Source organism: Dendropsophus ebraccatus, chromosome 14 (genome assembly GCF_027789765.1).
Source record: "Dendropsophus ebraccatus isolate aDenEbr1 chromosome 14, aDenEbr1.pat, whole genome shotgun sequence".
NCBI lineage: Eukaryota > Metazoa > Chordata > Amphibia > Anura > Hylidae > Dendropsophus > Dendropsophus ebraccatus.
Genome location: NC_091467.1, coordinates 67,026,188 through 67,049,141, shown reverse-complemented (window position 1 = coordinate 67,049,141; position 22,954 = coordinate 67,026,188). Strand labels below are relative to the sequence as shown.

General features: G+C 44.7%; 1 protein-coding gene across 1 annotated transcript; it reads left to right on the top strand.

The window, feature by feature from the left end:
* The first annotated feature begins 5,755 nt into the window (after positions 1–5,755).
* CFAP52 (cilia and flagella associated protein 52) lies at positions 5,756–21,188 on the top strand. Its single transcript, XM_069952387.1, has 14 exons — positions 5,756–5,925; positions 8,824–9,023; positions 9,256–9,392; positions 9,470–9,598; positions 10,456–10,555; positions 13,610–13,726; positions 13,937–14,037; positions 15,190–15,360; positions 15,455–15,603; positions 16,514–16,659; positions 16,735–16,886; positions 17,270–17,372; positions 17,831–17,942; positions 20,914–21,188. The coding sequence occupies exons 1-14, from the start codon at positions 5,862–5,864 to the stop codon at positions 21,087–21,089; spliced, it is 1,857 nt and encodes a 618-aa protein (XP_069808488.1). The 5' UTR covers positions 5,756–5,861; the 3' UTR covers positions 21,090–21,188.
* The last annotated feature ends 1,766 nt before the right edge of the window (positions 21,189–22,954 follow it).

The following is a 22,954-nucleotide window of genomic DNA, read 5'->3' as shown; positions in this document are numbered from 1 at the left end:
CTGTTGGGTTTTATTTGTACATAATAAAACATTTTGTACAGTGTACTATATTACTATATTATTCCATTTGGTTTTATGTTTTGTCTCACTGTGGGAGTCAGTACAATACACGCCTCCTATAGGTCACCAGCTGCTATAACAGCTCTGTCTATCCCCTTAGATGCCACAGTGTTCACTGACCACAGCATCTAAGTTGTGATTCGAGTTATCTCTAATTCCACCTAGGAATGAGCTTATAGGATCCGATGATCGCTTCTTATGAAACACATACCTTAAAGGAGAAGTCCGTTGAAAAGTTTTATTAAAGTATTGCATTGTCCCCCAAAAGTTATACAAATCACCAATATACACTTATCATGGGAAATGCTTATAAAGTGCGTTTTTCCCTGCACTTACTACTGCATCAAGGCTTCACTTCCTGGATAACATAGTTATGTCACTTCCTGGATAACATGGTGATGTCACTTCCTGGATAACATGGGGGTGTCACTTCCTGGATAACATGGTGATGTCACTTCCTGGATAACACGGGGATGTCACTTCCTGGATAACATGGGGATGTCACTTCCTGCATAACATAGTGATGTCACTTCCTGGATAACATGGTGATGTCACTGTCACCGCCTGGAGAAAAAAAGGTTCAATCTCCGGAGGCAACAAGCCTTCTTTACCATGAGAACTGTGAATCTGTGGAACAGTCTACCACAGGATCTGGTCACAGCAAAAACAGTAGAGGGCTTCAAAACCGGCCTAGACAAGTTCTTAGACCAAAATAATATTAATGCATATGTATAGAACCTATCACCCCTCCCCCTTCCCTGTATCCATCCCCTCCTTGGTTGAACTTGATGGACATGTGTCTTTTTTCAACCGTATTAACTATGTAACTATGTAACTTCCTGGATAACACGGTGATGTCACTTCCTGGATAACATGGTGATGTCACTTCCTGGATAACATGGGGGTGTCACTTCCTGGATAACATGGGGATGTCACTTCCTGGATAACATGGTGATGTCACTTCCTGGATAACGACTCCTAGAGCTGTGCGGGCTGTGGCTGCTAGAGAGGATGATGACAGAGGGATGGTCAGTGTCCCTCAAGTGCCCTGTGTCCCTCCGTGTCCCTCTGCCATCATCCTCTCCAGCAGTCACAGCCCGCACAGCTCTGGGAGTCGGGTTGTGACATCACCATGTTATCCAGGAAGTGACATCACCATGTTATCCAGGAAGTGACATCACCATATTATCCAGGAAGTGACATCACCATATTATCCAGGAAGTGAAACCTTGATGCAGTAGTAAGTGCAGGGAAAAAAGCACTTTATAAGTATTTCCCATGATAAGTGTATATTGGGGATTTGAATAACCATTTGGGGGGGCAGAACAATACTGTAATAAAATTTTTCGCCGGACTTCTCCTTTAACCCCTTAAGGTCAAAGCCTATTTTCGTTTTTGCGCTTTTGCTTATTCCATTTTAAGTTTAAAAGTCCATAGCGCTTGCATTTTTTCACCTAGAGACGTATATGAGCGCTTATTTTTTGCGAAACCAATTGTACTTTGCAATGACACGCATTATTTTTCCATAACATATGCTGCGAAACCGGAAAAAAATCATTTGCGCTGTCAAATTGAAAAAAAAACGAATTTGTTTTGATTTCGGGGAGTTTTGCATTTATGCCGTCCGTCCTATGGTAAAACTGACTTGTTATGCATGTTCCTCAAGTCGTTACGATTACTATGATATATAACATGTATAACTTATATTGTATCGGATGGCCTGTAAAAAATTCAAACCATTGTTAACAAATATACATTCCTTAAAATCGCTCCATTCCCAGGCTTATAGCGCTTTTATCCTTTGGTCTATGGGGCTGTGCGAGGTGTCAGTTTTTGCGCCATGATGTGTTCTTTCTATCGGTACCTTGATTGCGCATATACGACTTTTTGATCGTTTTTTATTACATTTTTTCTGGATTTGATGCGACCAAAAATGCGCAATTTTGCACTTTGGAATTTTTTTGCGCTGACGCCGTTTACCGTGCGAGATCAGGAATGGGATTAATTAATAGTTTGGGCGATTACGCGCGCGGCGATACTAAATATGTTTATTTATTTATTTATTTATTAATTTATATTTATAAAATGGGAAAAGGGGGGTGATTTGGACTTTTATTAGGGGAGGGGATTTTTTTTTAATAAAAACACTTTTTTACTTTTTTTTTTACTTTATCTAGAAGCCCCCCTGGGGGACTTGTATATAGACAGCACTGATCTCTCATAGAGATCAATGCTGTGTATATACACAGCAAAGATCCATTAGATCGGTCATAGATTACTATGGCCTGCTGCAGGCCACAGCAATCTATTGCCGAGGCAGGATCAGCGTCATTCCGACGCTGAGGCCCGGCACGGGCAGAAGAACGGATCTCCCCCCTGCGATCGCATCGCGGGGGGGAGATCCGTCCCACTAGACACCAGGGACGTGCGGCGCAGTGCCTCTAAGTGCAGCTGTCAGGTTTGACAGCTGCACTTAGAGGCTTAATTAGCCGGCGCGGCAACGGGACCCGCGCCGGCTAATAGAGGCACTGCCCGGCTGCACGTGTCAGCCGGGATCAGCGCCGTTCAGAGCGGGGTCCCGGCGGGACCCCGCTCTGAACACCCCGAGCGGCACCATGACGTATCAGATACGTCATGGGTCGCTAAGGGGTTAAGTATTTGATACACTGCCCATTTTGCAAGTTTTCCCACCTACAAAGATTGGAAGAGATGAGCGAACCTGGAGCATGCTGGAGTCCATCCGAACCCGAACTTTCGGCATTTGATTAGCGGTGGCTGCTGAAGTTGGATAAAGCCCTAAGGCTATGTGGAAATCATGGATATAGTCATTGGCTGTATCCATATTTTCCAGACAACCTTAGAGCTTTATCCAAGTTCAGCAGCCCCCGCTAATCGAATGCCGAACGTTCGGGTTCGGATGGACTCGAACCCGAACCCGGTTCGCTCATCTCTAGAACAGACACTTCACCTGTAAGTGGAAAAAAAATTCCAAACAATCACAGTGTACGTTTTTTAAATAATTAGTGTGCATTTTCTTGCATGAAATGAGGATTTGATCACCGACCAACCAGCAGGAATTCTGCCTCTCACAGAGCTGGTAGTTTATTACCAGCACCTGTTTTATCTCTTTAGCTATATAAAAAAAAAAAAAAAGCAAATAAAGAAAACACCTGTTTACACACTCAATAAATCACACTCCAACCTCTCCACCATGGCCAAGACCAAAGAGCTGTCTAAGGACACCAGGGACAAAATTGTAAACCTGCACAAGGCTGGAATGGGCTACAGGACAATAAGTAGAAGATAGCTGAGAACTGTTAGCGCAATTATTAGAAAATGGAAGAAACAGAAGATGACTGTCAGTCTTCCTTGGTCTGGGGCTTCATGCAAGTTCTCACCTCATGGGGTAAGGAGGATTTTGAAAAAGGTCAGACACGAGCGCAGAACTACACAGGAACCCACAGATCTGGGACCACAGACTCAAAGATTACCACTAGTAATTAACCAATAACCATCTGAATAATCCAAAAGATGCAATCCACTGGCGTTCTGGCGTTTTCCCGCTGGTCAGTTGATCACTGACACTTTTTTAGTGTTTATAGCAACGCTCCAATGTAGTGATCACAGTGTGGGAATGCGACCTTAAAGGGACTCTGTTACTTCCAAAACACCTCATAAACTCAAAGCAACCTGAAAGACGCGCTAACAGGCTTCTAACTAGCTCCCGACTGTCTTGTGCTGGTGTAAAAGACGTAGTTTCTGCAGCTAAAGTTACTATAGAAGACACAGAACACATGGTAAGGGCAGGAATTTCAAGCGGAACCCACCATGGACACTGCATGAAATTCTGTTTCTCTTGAAATGCCGCTACTTTTATGAAGCGTGAACGGCCCTAAGGCAGCGTTTTAGCGCGTCTTTCGGGGGCTGCTAGTAGCGTTACCATATTGGGTATGATTTAAAGCACACATCAGACATGTCACAAGTTATTGATCACAGCAGGTCTCGCTGCTGAGACCCCCTTTGTTCAGGAGATACAGCCGGGGAGAGCAGTGCAATGCTTTCCCCACCCGTCCGTCAGTATTCTCAATGTAAGTCTATGACAAAATATTGACAGAATGAGAGGCCGGCCGGGGAGAGGATCACGCTGCTGCCATCTTTCCGCCTATATCTCCTGATCAGAGCGTCTTCAATAACTTGTGACATGTCTGATGAGATGTCAAAAGGTATTTTTATGGTACCTTCACACGTACCGGATCCACAGCGGCTTTAACGCTGGTGATCCAGTGCCCGTTCATCCGTATGATAATACAATATGTAAGTTAACCCCCTGGCGGCCAGAGCATACATCACCTCCTCCTCGCCCCGGCTTGCTTCGGGGCTTCTCGGCTGGATGTCCGGCTCAGCCAATCAGTGGCTGCGGCGGGGAAGCGCACTGATTGGCTGAGCAGGACGAGCAGATGCCAGGAACCCTATGCTATGCGATGTATGCTCTGGCCGCCAGGGGGTTAACTTACATACTGTATTATCATATGGTTGAACGGGCACTGGATCCGCAGCCGATTTCCAGTACGCGTGAAGGTACCCTTAGTGACATTTTACGTACTTGTATTCCTTTGCCCACAAATTAAGGAGTCCTCTTCACTGTATTCTTAAAGGGTTTTTTTTCCATTAAAAATGAACTTGGATACGGGGTAAGTAAGAGATCAATGGGGGGGGGGGGACACCTCTGAGACCCCCGTGATCTCCGGATCGCCCAACCCCCCCGCAGGTACAGCATGTGACCACGGCTCTATTTATTCTTAATAGCAGAGTGATGGACTGGTCTCTTTCCAGTGACTCAATTCATTCTGTCTTCTCTCTGGATATTGCCAGGGGGCAGGGGGTTCGGATCATCCGCACTCTCTTAGGGCCTTATTACACCGGACGATTATCGTTTGCATAATTGTTCAATGCGAATGATTTGCGAACGTTTTGCAAACGAGCAACGATAAAAATAGGTCCAGGTCTTATAAAGCGATCGATTTCTCGTTCGGTCGTTAATCGTTAATTTCACTTCAACCGAACGATTATCGTTTAGATTCGAACGATTTAACGATAATCTGAACGATAATCGTCCAGTGGAATAGGGCCCTTACTTGTCCCCTATCCTGTGGTGGTGGTAATATTTTTGGAGGAGAGCAGCCATGTTTATAAAATCCTGTACAATCCCTTTAAGGATGAGAGAGGCCTGGCTGTACATTGTGGATGGTGTGTGCTGTGGCAGCTCTGCACTGTTGCTGAGGGGGCTGTGCTGTGAGACCATTAAACACCGTATTTCTGACTGTATTTTTTGAGCTGTAAAACGCCATGTGTATGAAAATCGGCCAATTTGCTGGTAATTAATCTCATTGTAAAATAGGTTAAAATAACGGCTGAAAACAGCGTGTGAACATGGTGTGAGATGTCACACAACATGTGGAGAGGTGTGCATCTGATTTTGGGGGGAAAAGGGTGACCATGTAGAGCGGAGCCCGACTTTTTGTGATCGGTGTCGGGCCGGCACGTGGCACATTGCTTCAGCTCTGTGACCCGCCTCTACTTCGCAACCACGTGACTTGGGGCCAATCACGTGACAAGCGATCGTCTTTCGCTTCTACAATAGAGCCTGCCGACCGTTCTCAGAAGGAACACTGCGCATGCGTTTACGCCGTATCCATGGCAACAGGTACAACATAACGTAGGGGCTTGTTGCTAGGAAACGGGAGGAAGCTCGGTGATACTGTACGGTGAAACAGTGAGTGGACGGAGCAACACGGGACAACATGGCATCCCCGATCCAGGACGATGGAATGCAGCTGGAACTGGAGTCAGTCATCGGATTTAATGGTGAGAGGGATGTAATAGAGAGAGGGGCGTGTGAGAGGGATACCAGCCACATACTGGGGGCCTCATCACTGTATTTAAAGGGGAACTCCATACAGGAATTGGGGATCTATAGGTGACACTGTTATGGGGGATCCCTGGGTGACACATATGCAGTATATATATATATATATATATATATATATATATATATATACACACACACACATACAGTGGTGCCTTGGATTATGAGCATAATTCGGCGCTTGTAATCCAAATCCACTTTAAACCAAAGCAAATTTTCCCATAAGAAATTACTTATTAATTACTTATTAATTATTGGTTCCACACCCCAACAATTATTTGTTATTCTGAATAACATGTAAAACGGATGAAACAAATAATGAGAAACAGCTGGATATGTGATATATAAGTTACTGTACAGTATAGCAGCATGTGGTGTATAATGTATAGTAACTGCATAACCCTGATAACACAGCAGCTGGATATGTGATATATAAGTTACTGTACAGTATAGCAGCATGTGGTATATAATGTATAGTAACTGTATAACCCTGATAACACAGCAGCTGGATATGTGATATATAAGTTACTGTACAGTATAGCAATCAGCATGTGGTGTATAATGTATAGTAACTGTATAACCCTGATAACACAGCAGCAGCTGCATATGTGATATATAAGTTACTGTACAGTATAGCAGCATGTGGTGTATAACCCTGATAACACAGCAGCTGGATATGTGATATATAAGTTACTGTACAGTATAGCAGCATGTGGTGTATAATATATAGTAACTGTATAACCCTGATAACACAGCAGCAGCTGGATATGTGATATATAAGTTACTGTACAGTATAGCAGCATGTGGTGTATAATGTATAGTAACTGTATAACCCTGATAACACAGCAGCAGCTGGATATGTGATATATAAGTTACTATATAGTATAGCAGCATGTGGAGTATAATGTATAGTAACTGTATAACCCTGATAACACAGCAGCTGGATATGTGATATATAAGTTACTGTACAGTATAGCAGCATGTGGTATATAATATATAGTAACTGTATAACCCTGATAACACAGCAGCTGGATATGTGATATATAAGTTACTGTACAGTATAGCAATCAGCATGTGGTGTATAATGTATAGTAACTGTATAACCCTGATAACACAGCAGCTGGATATGTGATTTATAAGTTACTGTACAGTATAGCAGCATGTGGTGTATAATGTATAGTAACTGTATAACCCTGATAACACAGCAGCTGGATATGTGATATATAAGTTACTGTACAGTATAGCAGCATGTGGTATATAATGTATAGTAACTGTATAACCCTGATAACACAGCAGCTGGATATGTGATATATAAGTTACTGTACAGTATAGCAATCAGCATGTGGTGTATAATGTATAGTAACTGTATAACCCTGATAACACAGCAGCAGCTGCATATGTGATATATAAGTTACTGTACAGTATAGCAGCATGTGGTGTATAACCCTGATAACACAGCAGCTGGATATGTGATATATAAGTTACTGTACAGTATAGCAGCATGTGGTGTATAATATATAGTAACTGTATAACCCTGATAACACAGCAGCAGCTGGATATGTGATATATAAGTTACTGTACAGTATAGCAGCATGTGGTGTATAATGTATAGTAACTGTATAACCCTGATAACACAGCAGCAGCTGGATATGTGATATATAAGTTACTATATAGTATAGCAGCATGTGGAGTATAATGTATAGTAACTGTATAACCCTGATAACACAGCAGCTGGATATGTGATATATAAGTTACTGTACAGTATAGCAGCATGTGGTATATAATATATAGTAACTGTATAACCCTGATAACACAGCAGCTGGATATGTGATATATAAGTTACTGTACAGTATAGCAATCAGCATGTGGTGTATAATGTATAGTAACTGTATAACCCTGATAACACAGCAGCTGGATATGTGATTTATAAGTTACTGTACAGTATAGCAGCATGTGGTGTATAATGTATAGTAACTGTATAACCCTGATAACACAGCAGCTGGATATGTGATATATAAGTTACTGTACAGTATAGCAGCATGTGGTATATAATGTATAGTAACTGTATAACCCTGATAACACAGCAGCTGGATATGTGATATATAAGTTACTGTACAGTATAGCAGCATGTGGTGTATAATGTATAATGTACACAGCAGCAGTTTGTAGATACAGGATGGAACTGCAGATCCCCATAATGCAGTAGCGTAGTACAACAGGCATGGTCACATGACAGCAATAGGGAAGGGGTGGGTGTTCAGCATGGACCAATCAGGAAGTGAGAATCACAGAGCTGTGCAGGAGGACAGTGACAGAAACTTTTCTAGACAGCAGTGTGTATGGCTGAGTGGAAGTGCAGGCACATTATAGCAGGAATTTAGAGAATGGGAAACACAAGGCTGACAGAGACTGCAGGGAGCATAAGGGAATAAGCAGGGCAGATGTGGGCACATACATGCAGCACTCTCTGTCCGGGGAGAGAGGGGTTACAGCTATGGAGAGATTACCTCCACAGTCCTGTCCCCTGATGTAAGCCCCAGCCTGAAGTGGATCTGCTATGATTTGGAAGGTGAGGGAGACTTCCTGGGTCAGAGTACAGGGCTGTAGACCCCGCTATGCAGACCATGCCCCTCCCCCACTCCCCCTCCTGACCAGTACAGGGAGCTCTTACACCAAAGCAATGCTCTTACACCAAGTCACAATTTTGAAAAACTGTGAGCTCTTAAATCAAAACGCTTTCAATCCAAGTTACTCTTAAACCAAGGTACCACTGTATATATATATATATATATATATATATATATATATATATATATATTGCCCCTCTCTTATTGCAGGACACGTGCCCTCGGGGCTGATCAGTCACCCGGACAGAGAACACCTCATCTACCCCTTGGGGTGCACGGTTATCATTCAGAGTCTAAGTAAACAAAAGCAGCACTTCCTGCACGGACACACCAACAACGTATCCTGTGTGGCCGCCTCCAGGTCCGGGAAGTATCTGGCGTCAGGACAAGTCACCTACATGGGATTCAAGGTAAGAAATCCTGACTTACAGCCTCTATTATAGTCAGAGCTGCATTCACAGTTTTGCCTACTGCAAGATGCATGCAGAGGCAGATAGGTTTCCCATCATCAGTATAAAGGTGAGACTTTACAGACCAAGTTCTGTACAGACACCGAACATGCAGGGAATGATGAGAGATTGCAGCTCTGAAGTAGAATTGTGAATGCAGCTGTGGATTTCTAACAGAGATGCTTCTTTCTAGGCAGATATTTTCCTTTGGGACTACGCTAAGAGAGAGTCCTGCGGGAAGCTGAGCCTACACAAGGTCAAGGTGGAAGCCCTGGCCTTCTCCCCCAATGACCGATACCTGGTGTCTCTCGGGGGGCAGGATGATGGCAGGTGAGTGCTCTCCTCCCTGCTGCCCCTCAGCTGCCTCTGAGTTCCTGTCTGGTAAACTGACCCGTTCTATTTCATAGTGTCGTCCTGTGGAACGTGGCGACGAGAGAAGCCATCTGCGGCAGCCCGGCCTCTTCCCTCAGCGTGGGGCATGCCCTGACCGTGGCCTTCACCAACAATAGTGATGATGTCTTTATAACAGGAGGAAAGTAAGTCCTGAGAGCCAACTGTGTCACCAGCAGAATAGTGAGTGCAGCTCTGGAGTATAATACAGGATGTAACTCAGGATCAGTAATGTAATGTATGTACACAGTGACCCCACCAGCAGAATAGTGAGTGCAGCTGTGGAGTATAATACATGATGTAACTCAGGATCAGTAATGTAATGTATGTACACAGTGACCCCACCAGCAGAATAGTGAGTGCAGCACTAGGGTATAATACAGGATGTAACTTAGGATCAGTAATGTATGTACACAGTGACCCCACCAGCAGAATAGTGAGTGCAGCTCTGGAGTATAATACAGGATGTAACTCAGGATCAGTAATGTAATGTATGTACACAGTGACCCCACCAGCAGAATAGTGAGTGCAGCACTGGGGTATAATACAGGATGTAACTTAGGATCAGTAATGTATGTACACAGTGACCCCACCAGCAGAATAGTGAGTGCAGCTCTGGAGTATAATACAGGATGTAACCCAGGATCAGTAATGTAATGTATGTACACAGTGACCCCACCAGCAGAATAGTGAGTGCAGCTCTGGAGTATAATACATGATGTAACTCAGGATCAGTACAGGATCAGTCATGTATGTACACAGTGACCCCACCAGCAGAATAGTGAGTGCAGCTCTGGAGTATAATACATCATGTAACTCAGGATCAGGCTTGGTATCGGCATCAGTCATCTAGTCTCAGTATATAGCAGCTGTATATAGCAGCCATGCGCGGTGCTGGTGATATTGGAGTCAGGTCACACACAGCTCAGTAAACCACTTTACAGTCAGATTTGGTTTAAGCCATTGGAAAGTAATGGAGTGTGACCTGTGTGTCTGTTCACAGCGGGACCCTGCGAGTATGGGAGGTGGATCTGCCGAACAGGAAAATGCGTCCCATCGAATGTCAGACGGGTCAACTGAAGCGAGTGGTTACCTGCCTGACAGTGAGTACCACGCTGAGATAATCCCGCCGCCATCCATTTATAGCTCTATTTCCTGGGAAGATTTCGGATTGTGTCTGAAGTGATATCCCAGATACCTGGGGTCCCTCATACATAATGCAGCCACCAGGGCAGATCGTGTCCGTGTGTCTGGATGACACACCTTGGATTGTTTTTAACCCCGTAGGCCTCTTTAACACACATTGGGGAAGATTTATCAAAGGGTGTAAGATTTAGACTGGTGCAAACTGCTCACAGCAACCAATGACAGTTCAGCTTTTATTTTTCCAGAGCTGAAAGCTGAGCTGTGATTGGTTGATGTTGGCAATTTGCACCATTATTTTAGAGACATTTTTTTTGATGATCTATACAGAAGCTTTAAGATCTCTTAAAATTCTGGCTGGTGTGAATTGAACCCAAGACTAAACACTGTGCTAGCTCAGTGTTCCCTCACTTTCCCCCTACTGTTGTATCCAGTTTGGGTGGGGTTTTGAAACTCAGTTCCATTGAAGTTAATGGAGCTTAATTGCAAACTGCACCTGAACTGGAGACAAGAGAGGGGGAAAACTGGCCATGTTTTTGTAGCGCTGGATAACCCCTTTAAAGGGGTTATCCAGCACTACAAAAACATGGCTACTTTCTTCCAGAGACAGCACCACTCTTGTCTCCAGCTTGGGCGGGGGTTTTGCTGCTCAGTTCCATTGAAGTGAATGGAGCTTAAAGGGGTACTCTGGCGGGGGGGGCTATTTTGGGATCTGGCCGGGGAGGAGGTGGCTGAGAGAAAATAGCCCCCCGCTGGAGTACCCCTTTAATTTGAAACCGCACCTGAACTGGAGACAAGAGTCGAGTTGTCTCTAAAAGAAAGTGGCCATGTTTTTGTAGCACTGGATAACCCCTTTAATGGGGTCATCCAGGCTTAGAAAAATGTACCCAAGGCATTTGACTCCCGATGCCAGGAGAAGTTGGATGCAACTCTAGGAAGTCCTGGAAAACATGGAGACAGCTATAGGCTATGTTCACACGCTGTAATGAATTTGGAAGCCTATGGCCGTAGTGGTCATTGAACACAAACGACCGTAGATCTCCGAATTCATTGTTTTCTATTAATTTCAATAGAACAACGGCCTTTGTTATGCACACAGTGCATCAACTATGGACGTTGTTCACTGCAGCCGTAATAAATAATGCATTATTGGCTGGTGGAACACGTAATACAGCGACGGTTGACACTCAAAACCATGACCATGTCAAACAACGACCATTGTATTACAACGTGTGAACGTCAGACAAGGGAGAGAGAAAAAAGCCAGGCAGCAGCGCCTCGTGTGATACCGTACAAACAAGTCAGTTAAAAATGCAAGGTGCTGATGGGGTGCTCACCTTCAAGCCCCTTGGGCTTTATGCATATCACCCAAATGGGTACCAGGTCTTCAGAAGATGCCAGGATATGGATCTTCGGTGGAGAGTGCAGGGCTGCAGGCCAACTAGGATAGCCCAAACGGGATGCTCCCAAGTGGGGGCCCGTGGGAATAAGGCTAGTCTAGGTACGTGTGAACGTAGCCTGAGGCTTCCTAGGGCTGCATCCAACTTCTCCAGGCAGCAGGAGTCATAAAATAAGCATTCGGGTTTGGACCAACACGATTGTTCGACAAGTTCTCTGATCACTAACATGGGCGCTTTTTTTCAAAAACAGCGGCACAGTTGTCCCCAGTTTGGTCTGGGTTTGCAGCAGTTCCTTTGAAGTGAATGGTGCTGAATTGCAATACCACACACAACCTGAGGACAGGGGTGGTGCTGTTTTTACAAGAAAGTAATTCTAGATAACCCCTTAAAAGCACTGGTGTGAAACCTGCGGCCCACCTCTAGCTGTAGCACTACTACGATTCCCATCATTGTAAAGGGTTTCTCCACTTTTTAGAGCTTCCTTCTCTATCCATAAGGCTGGTCCTGTGTATATGTTGCAGTGAAATGATAGAATCAGGGATTTGATCAAATCCCGGGAAATGATGGAATGACCGCGCCGTCCCATCATTTCCCTCAGGGAAATGATGATATGAACTCTATAATTTCCCCCCACGACATAGAATTCGCTTACCGTATCGCCTCTCTGCTCCCCGTCCGCCTCAACCGACTCTCTGCTCCCCTTTGCAATCGTTTACCCTGCTACACACCTCCCGTTCCCCTGGCCTGTCCGCTCCACTCCCTGTCCGCCGAACACCTGCCCAGAGGTGTGCCGCTCGTCCACCCCACCCTGCGACTCGCCTCCTGCTCCCCCAGTCCGTCCGTCCCAACGCCATTTGCCTGCAGGGAGGTGTGCTGCACTGCTCCCCATCCATCCCCGGTCTCGTCCACCCCGCGACACGCTTTCTGCTCCCCTGGCCCGTGCACTCTGCTCCCCGTCCGGTCCACCCCGCCGCCATATGCCTGCCGGGCAGTCATGCTGCCCCAACCGCCCCACCGCCATACACCTGGCGGGGAGGTGTGCCGCTCTGGTCCCCGTCCACCCCAACGCCGTATGCCTGCCGAGAGGTGTGCCCCTCTGCTTCCCTGTCCGCCTCTGCTGCTGTGTCTTCCGGGAGTTTCCGTCCGCCCCCGCCATCATATGCCTGCAGGGAGTTGTGCCGCTCTGCTCCCCGTCTGCCTCCGGTCCCGTCAGCCCTGCCTCGCGACATGCCTACTGTTCCCCTGGCCCGTCCGCTCTTCTCCCTGTCCGTCCCAATGCCTGCCGGGTAGGTGTGCCGCTCTGCTCCCCGTCCGCCTCCGGTCCCATCTGCCCCGCCCTGCGACATGCCTAGTGTTCCCCTGACCCGTCTGCTCTGCTCCCTGTCCGCCCCAATGCCTGCCGGGTAGGTGTGCCGCTCTGCTCCCCCGTCTGCCTCCGCCACCAAACATAGAGCCGGGCGACTCCGCGATCGTTCATTCCGTCATTTCCCTAAAAGGGGTCAGGCATTTGATCAAATCCCTAGAAATTCTATAATTTCAATCCAATATAAATAACCCACAGTGACTATAGACATTTTTGTATCACTGGTTGCGCTCACTGCGTTTCTCTCCCAGGTGGCAGAAGACGACAGCTGCTTCTACTGCGGCACAACTACGGGGGATATCCTGAAAGTGAACACACAGAACAAGCTGCTGAACAGCTGCGGACCCCAGAAGGATCGCTTCAGCCTGGTGAGATGATAGTGATGTGGGGTCTGTGGCTGTTACATAACTATTAGATCTCTGGTCATCAACCTGCGGCAGCAGTCAGGGCATGCTGGGAGTTGTAGTTTTGCAAGAACTGAAGAGTAGGAGAATGCTGACCATGTATAGACATAGCCCTGTGGGTGAACCCCTAAGGCCTGCACTTACACTGTACCCCATTCTTCTCCCCATTATCAGGGGGTGACGTCTCTGATCCTGCTGAAAACTGGCGAGTTTATTATCGGATCCGGAGATGGAAAATTATCCCTCTGCAAAGCCCCAAACTACAAAGCGGTAAAGTAAGTGTCCACCATCACCATCATCATCCTCCTAAAATCAGATGCAGCTTTTTTTTTTTTTTAGCATATTTTATTAGTTTTTGGAAAGAAAAAAAATAACATACAGTGTTATATACAATCAAACAGATATATGGAAATAAAGTTTCAATAGTAGTAGTAGAAAGTCAGTTCTTTGGAAGGTATATTTCATTCCACTTAAAGGGGTACTCCAGCGGAAATCTTTTTCTTTCAAAGCAATTGGTTTCAGAAAGATATATAGATTTGTAATTAACTTTTATTTAAAACTCTTAAGTGTTCTCATACTTACCAGCTGCTGTATGTGCTGCATAAAGCGGTCTATTCTTTCCAGTCTGACATAGTGCTCTCTGCTGCCACCTCTGTCCATGTCAGGAACTGTCCAGAGCAGCAGCAAATCCCCATAGAAAACCTCTCCTACTGTGGACAGTTCCTGACATGGACAGAAGTGGCAGCAGAGAGCACTGTGTCAGACTGGAGAGAATATACCACTTTCTGTAGGACCTACAGCAGCTGATAAGTACTAGAAGACTGGAGATTTTTAAATAGATGTAACTTACAAATCTACTGTATATAACTTTCTAAAACCAGTTGATTTAAAAGAAAAAGATTTTCTCTGGTATAGAGGTATAGAATCATTTGCCTATAGATAAAGTGCTAGTGTAAAGAACAATTAAAGGGTTTGTAATTTACTTCTATTAAAAAATCTCAAGTCTTCCCATACTCATCAGCTGCTGTACGTCCTGCAGGAAATGTTTTATTTTCTGTCTTACACAGTGCTCTCTGCTGACAACTCTGTCTCGGTTGTATATGAATCCCCATAGAAAACCTCTCCTGCTCCGGACAGTTCCTGTCTCGGCCAGGGGTGGCAGCAGAGAGCACTGTGTCAGACAGAAAATAAAACAACCTTTTTCTGTAGGACATACAGAAGCTGATAAGTATGGGAAGACTTGAGATTTTTTAATAGAAGAACAATACAAATCTATATAACTTCCTGACACCAGTTGATTTGAAAGAAAAAGATTTTCGCTGAACAACCCCTTTAAACACAAACCTAATGTAGCTCCAGTTCTGTTCAGTTGCGAAGCTCCTCATGGTGACTGCGGTTTCCATCTTTGTATGTTCCCCTCTCTTCAGGAGTGTCACCCTGCAGGGGGCTGTGAACTCCATCACGCTCAGGGGTCAGGGACACCAGTTTTTCGTGGGGACCGGACAAGCCCAGATCTATCGCTTTAACTATCCGGAATTCAAAGAATTGCTCATCGCTACCTGTCACAGTGAGGCGATCACTGACATTGTCTTCCCCTTGTACGTATCTAACTGTTACTAAGGGGGGGGGGCAGCCATTATACTGTGGCCATGTGCTGCCATTATAGGGGTCTCCTTATACGTTGTTTTTTAGTGGCACGTCAGAGCTGTTTGCTACTTGCTCCAAGAATGACATCCGGGTTTGGCACACCACCAGCCACAAGGAGCTGCTGAGGATCACCGTCCCCAACGTGATCTGTAACGCCATCGAGTTCATGAGAGACGGCAGAAGCATCTTGTCAGGTGAGAGGGACCCCCATTTCCTCCACCTCATACTTCTTTCTCATGGACTGTGGTGGTGATGGCTGTAGGCTATAGTCTTTTTCTTATTATTGCAATGCTTAAGCTGCAGTATGACCCAGTGACAAGATACAGTGATACTGTGATACAGATACTATAGGGAGTCAGATACTATGGGGAACCAGATACATATATACTATTGGGGGTCAGATACATATATACTATGAGGAGTCATACATATATATATATATATATACTATGGTGAGTCAGATACTATGGGGAATCAGATACATATATACTATTGGGGGTCAGATACATATATACTATGGGGAGTCATACATATATATATATATACTATGGGGAATTAGATACATATATACTATGAGGAGTCAGATACATATATACTATGGGGGGGGGTCAAATATATATATATATATATATATATATATACTATGGGGAGTCAGATACATATATACTATGAGGAGTCAGATACATATATACTATGGGAGGTCAGAAACATATACTATGGGGGGGTCATATATATACATACTATGGGGATTCAGATACATATATACTATGGGGAGTCACACATATATATATATATATATATACTATGGGAGGTCAGATACATATATACTATGGGGAGCTAGCCACACAGCAAAGTCAGATACACGCAAACATGTGCTTTGGTGACATCAGACATGTACAGATATACCCTGTGTTAACTTGATCACAATGACGCATTTAACTCGACACTCTAATTGACTTAACACAGCTCCCTGACACAGTTGTTGCGTCAGGGATCATGTTAACCCTGCTACAGGGTTATATACTGTATAATGTATATACTGTACAGTGGAGAGATGAGATACTAATGGGAGGTCAGATACATGAACCGATACTCTCTCCTCAGCCTGGAACGACGGCAAGATCCGAGCCTTCACCCCTGAGAGTGGGAAACTTATGTACCAGATAGAGAACGCACACAGCATGGGGGTGACAGCCATTGCCGCCACCAGTGACTGCAGGAGGATTGTGAGCGGAGGAGGAGACGGCAGGGTACGTAGATGGGAAGATCCACCATTGTGCCCAAAAGCAGGAAATCTCCATCCTAATGGGGGACTGTCTGTGCAGGTGCGAGTGTGGGAGATCGGAAGGGAGAGCCAGAGGCTTGTGGAGTCCATGAAGGAGCACAAGTCAGCCGTGTCCTGCATCAAACTGAGGAGCAACAACCGCGAGTGTGTGACCGCCAGCACCGACGGAACCTGCATCATATGGGACCTCGAGTCTGTATCATATCCATTATTACATGCTGAGCACCACTGTACTACTTACAGATAGAAATCCGCTCCATTATACTCCAGAGCTGCAATCACTATTCTAGAGTATTTTTACTCTGGAGTATAATACAGGATGTAACTCAGGATCAGTACAGGATAAGTAATGTATGTACACAGTGACCCCACCAGCAGAATAGTGAGTGCAGCTCTGGAGTATAATACAGGATGTAACTCAGGATCAGTAATGTATGTACATAGTGACCCCACCAGCAGAACAGTGAGTGCAGCTCTGGAGTATAATCCAGGTAGTAGTGGTCTTGCAGTTTATACCTATGTCTTGGAGGATAGCACTGTAACTAGTATAACCGGTCTCTTTCTCTATCTTTCAGGCGGTTCATTAGAAAGCAGATGGTTTTATCCAACACCCTGTTCCGCTGTGTCTGTTACCATCCTGAGGAATTCCAGATTATCACCAGCGGCACGGACAGAAAGGTCAGCGGCATCTTATAGACCATCACCCATTGGTCTTTGGTTTTTTTTCAGTTTTTTGGGGTGCAAACAGTGTTGGGGTTTTCTGCTGTATAAAACTTGTTAGGGCATATAGATGTAATAGAGAGTGGTCTCTCCGCCCAGCTTGTCGCATCCACATGTAGATACTTAAAGGGGAGCTCCCAGCAGTGAGCCCCCGCAGATAACTTACCATTTAGAGCACCTTTCAAATAGTTAGGAGATGCAGTATACTTATTGGTAGGTTCAGGTTGTTTTTGGAAAATATCTGCAGAACCAACAATGACCAGCAGGTGGCACTGTTTTACTGTTATTTCATGTAATTGTATATCACACCATAAGGAGATTCTACAGATGGGTCCTAAAATGTATGGAGTCTGAGGTAAGGACTATTTAAAGGGGTATTCCCATTACCTAAACTTGCTAATCTTCCTCTCTTATAGATCAGTTACTGGGAAGTGTTTGATGGATCAGCGATCAGAGGACTTGATGGATCCATGTCCGGAGCGATCAACGGGATGGATATAAGTGACAGCGGAAGCCACTTTGTCACAGGTAACAGCCTCTCTGCCATAAGGCATAGTAGTCTATGTATGACAAAGTCACAATGTAGAGTACATTACAGAATACATTTATTGCAACTCATGGGCAGCTGGTACAAAATTACAATTCCCATCATGCCTGGACACCCTTTGGCTATGCAGGTATAATAGGAGTTGTAGTTTTGCAACAGCTGAAGGCCAAAGATGCACATCCCTGGTTTAGTGTGTCTTATATTGTTCTATCATGGCTACATATTAGCCGCTGTAGTTATGACACCAGGTGGCAGTGCAGTCCTGTTTTATACAAGTATATATAGAAAGATCTCTGCTTGAAGGGGAGAAACCTGGCCACTTTCTTCCAGAGACAGCAGCGCTCTTGTCTCTAGTTTGGGTGCAGGTTTGCAACTCATTTCCATTGAAGTGAATGGAGCTTAATTGCAAACCGCACCTGAACTGGAGACAAGAATTGTGGCCACGATCGCGGTGTTTAAGTGTGACAGGAGCAGCTCCTGTCACTTACTGATCGGGACCCCTGCAGTGTGACTGCGGGGGCCAGATTGGTGTGATGGCCTTGTAGAGATCTCTTACCTTCCTCAGTGTGATCCGATCGGCGCTTTGCTGATTGAGTCTGCTGCAGGCCTATTACACTGCCTATGGCATAGCAGTGATCAGTGTATGTAAGGGGACTTAAAATGTGTAAAAAAAAAAAAAAAAAAAAAAGTAAAAATGTTTTTATAAATACCCCAAAGCCCCTCCCCCAATAAAGATTCAGATTACCCCCCTTTCCCATTATCTAAATAAAACATATAAAAATAATTAAATAAATAAACATATTATATACAGTAGCGTGCGTAATTGTCCGATCTATTAAAATATAACAAGCGTGATCCTGTACGGCGAACGTTCTACATGAAAAGAGGGAAAAAAGCGCCAGGATTGCCGATTTTTTTTTTTTGTTACATAATATATATATAAAAAAAATTTTTTTTAATAAAAAGTGATCAAATGTCCGATCTTCACAAATATGGTATTAATAAAAACTAGAGATCATGGCGCAAAAAATGACACCACATACAGCCCCGTAGGTGAAAAACTAAAACCGTTATAAGCGTCACAATAGGCCCATTTTATTAATAATTAATTGCAAAAAAAAGGATTTCATACAAAAAAAATATATATAACATTAGAGAATCTGTGTAACCTGCATATGGTTGTGTTGGGACTGACCTATAGAATAATTGTATCATGTCGCTGTTACCATATAGTGCATTACGTAGCCACAGGAACCCCCCAAACGTTACCATATTGCATTCTTTTTCACCTATTTATATCTTCATAAATACTATTTTTGGGATCCCATCATACATGTTAGGGTAGAATAAAAGACGCCATTACAAAGTACAACTACTCCTGTAAAAAACAAGCCCTTACATGGCCCAGTAGATAGAAAAGTGAGCTCTTAGAAGGGGAGGAGGAAAAAACGAAAACTCAAAAATGAAAATTGGTCCACTGGGTGATTTTAGGCCGGGTCCTCAAAGGGTTAAAGGAGTTGTTCATGATTAGAAAAACATGGTGCTTTCTTCCAGCTGTGCAATACCACACACATCCTGTGGGCAGATGTGGCGCTATCAGAGCAAAGACAAATGAGTTAGAAGGAGTATTCCTATCCCGAGAAGTTATCCAGTCCACAGAATAGGGGACAACAAGCCGCAGTAAAGTCATTGGGGTCCATCGGGGTCTCGTGTACAGATCTCCGGGTGCGGTTTTATTTGTTGTTCTGCTCCGTTTACAGAACAGAAAATACAATGCCGCCTACTAAAGTGACTTATGACCCACCAGCTGCCACCCTGATTCCTCTAATGTTACGTGTGGTTTAAAGGGGTACTCCAGCAAAAATCAACTGCTGTCAGAAAGTTATATAGATTTGTAATTCACTTCTATTTTTAAATCTCCAGTCTTCCAGTACTTATCAGCTGCTGTATGTCCTGCAGGAGGTGCTGTATTCTTTCCAGTCTGAAACAGCAGCAGCAGCAAATCCCCATAGAAAACCTTTCCTGCTCTGGACAGTTCCTGACATGGACAGAGGTGGCAGCAGAGAGCACTGTGTCAGACTGGAAAGAATACAGCACCTCCTGCAGGACATACAGCAGCTGATAAGTACTGGAAGACTGGAGATTTTTAAATAGAAGTAAATTACAACTCTATATAACTTTCTGACACCAGTTGATTTGAAAGAAAACTATTTTCACCAGAGTAACCCTTTAATACCTCAATATCTTTGCTTGCTGTCAGTGAATAGGAACATTTTTACCTGTAGTCAGGTCTGAAATCTTTCCTGATCATTAAGGGCAGTTTCTCAGCAATGTATTGTGTCCATATTGTGGCTGAATGTCCTGATGTGACAGCTGTCAGTCTGGGTCATCACACCCGCGGTCAGCCTCTGGCTTACTGCTCTTGCCACACTGCCAAGAACTACATGGCAAAAAACCCCACACATGCCACTATATTGCAATGTTAGCAGACAGATTATTGAAGCCAAAGCCAGGAATGGATTTGATAAGAGGAGAAATCTCAGTCTTTCCTTTATGACCTGTTCTTTTCTTATACTCTGTTCCTGGCTTTGGCTTCAATAATGTGTCAGATGTGTCTGTGTAAAAGGCCATTTAGACTGTGGCTATAGTTGCATGACACATGACTTTACATACATACTGCGACCGCAACTACTACATGTGAATAAACCCCAACAACCATCATCCTGTAGTCCTGGACCATAGATATCTGTGCCAGGCCCAACTATATATATATATATATATATATATATTGCTATAAATAAGAGTGTCCGCGCTCACTGACAGCAAACGGAGATACTAATATTCTTCAGGTAATAGGAAAATATAACATAGGTACAATAACGGCTTCTCAGTAATGTACGGTAAAATGCGCACATGTTAGGAGACGCCATCTTATCCTTATGTCTCTTCTAGGTGGAGATGACAAGCTGGTGAAGGTCTGGGACTACAACGAGGGGGAAGTAACCCAAGTCGGCATCGGGCACAGCGGCAGCATCAGCCGGCTAAAGATCTGCCCTCTGTCCAAGTACATCATCAGCGTGAGCAGTGATGGCGCCATTTTACGCTGGAAGTACCCCTACCCAGTTTAGATAGACATTTATTCCCATCAAGAGTTCACTTAAAGGGGTATTCCAGCAATGTTTTTTTCTTTAAAATCACTGTTTTCAGAAAATTATATTGATTTGTAATTTACTTTACTTAAAAATCTTAAGTCTTCCAGTACTTAATAGCTGCTGTATGTCCTGAAGGAAGTAGTGTATACTTTCCAGTCTAACACAGTGATCTCTGCTGCCACCTCTGTCCATGTCAGGAACTGTCCAGAACAGTAGCAAATCTTCATAGAAAACCTCTGCTGCTCTGGACAGTTCCTGACATAGGACTGAGGTGGCAGCATAGAGCACTGTGTCAGACTGGAAAGAATACACCACTTCCTGCAGGACATACAGCAGCTGATAGGTATGGGAAAATGTGAGATTTTTAAACAAAAGTAAATTTCAAATCTATATAATTTTTTGACACCAGTTGATTTGAAAGAAAAAGTACCCCTTTAAAGCAGGGGTAGGGAACCTTGGGCCCTCCAGTCGTTGCAAAACTACAATTCCCATCATGCCTGGACAGACAAAGGCTGCAACAGCTGGAGGGCCCAAGGTTCCCCATGCCTGGTTTAAAGGAACAGTCCAGGCAGATGTGGTGACTGTGTTATACCAACTGCAGGGATGATGGGCGGAGCATGACACATTCGCCACCTGGAAGATCTCTTGGTGGTACCTATTCCTTCCTTTGTACTCTCAGGCAGCCAGTCGGTGTCCGTCAGTGATTGGCTGAGCAGGCACTTCCTGAGATGACTTGTCACTACCTACTTACTAGGTCAGTATAGCTTCTTTTAATTTTTATGACACGCTGAGCCATATATAGATTTGTTCGCTGGACAACCCCTTTAATGGGAGGTCTGTGCACAGAATAGTAACCCCCGAGCAGTCATGAGTGATCCCTGTGTCATGCTCCGCCCACTCAGGCCTTCTTCTCAGCACAACACAATGTATCCCATCTGCTTAGATACCCTGCATTAATTTATAGCTGTCTTGTAAGGTCCAGCATCTTACCCCTGTTGTTAGTATGGATGACACCGAGGACCTGGGTGGAGCCATCATAGACCTGTCCCCGATCCTCATCTGGTTTTCTCATGTCTGGAAATAAACGATTTATGTTCTTTATTCTTGTATGGATTATTACAGATGTAAGTCACGTCCTGGTACATGTATAGGGGGAGGAGGGATCGGCTAGTTATAAACCTTATGACATTGTAATCCATCTGGTCCTCCATGACGCCTACATACAAATCTCTACATACAACCACACCAGTTATGGCGAGTACATGGCCATTTCACTAAGCCATGTGTGCATAAATTTGTATTGGGTGGAGTTTAGTGTAGGGAGCGAGGTGTAAATGGACGGCAATAGACACACCTCTTTAGTATGGCTTAAAGGGATTATCCAGAGTTAAGAAAAACATAGTTACTTTCTTGCAAAAACAGCACCACCCGTGTACCCAGGTTGTGCGTGTTATTACAACTTATCTGCACTGGCGTAGCTACCATGGAGGCAGACCACGCAGCTGCTACAGGGCCCATGCGGGCCTCCATGGTACAGCACACACCATCACCACCACCTTGTCTGCTTTTCAGCCACTGTCCTGCACCAAGCCCCTGCATTGCTCTGCTTCCCTCTGGACAGCTGCCATCACGCATCAACCCCCAGACCCCCCCCCCCCGCTCCACACCCCCTGGACACCTGCCAGCGTGCACCAACTCCCCCCAGACAGCTGCCGGCCCGCACCAACCATCCCCAGGATTTTGTTCCCCCAGGTCCCCAGTGCATGATTGACGTCCGTTTTTGTTTGCTGTGGGGCCCCCGGGAATCCTACTTACGCCCCTGGTCAACTCCATTTACTTCA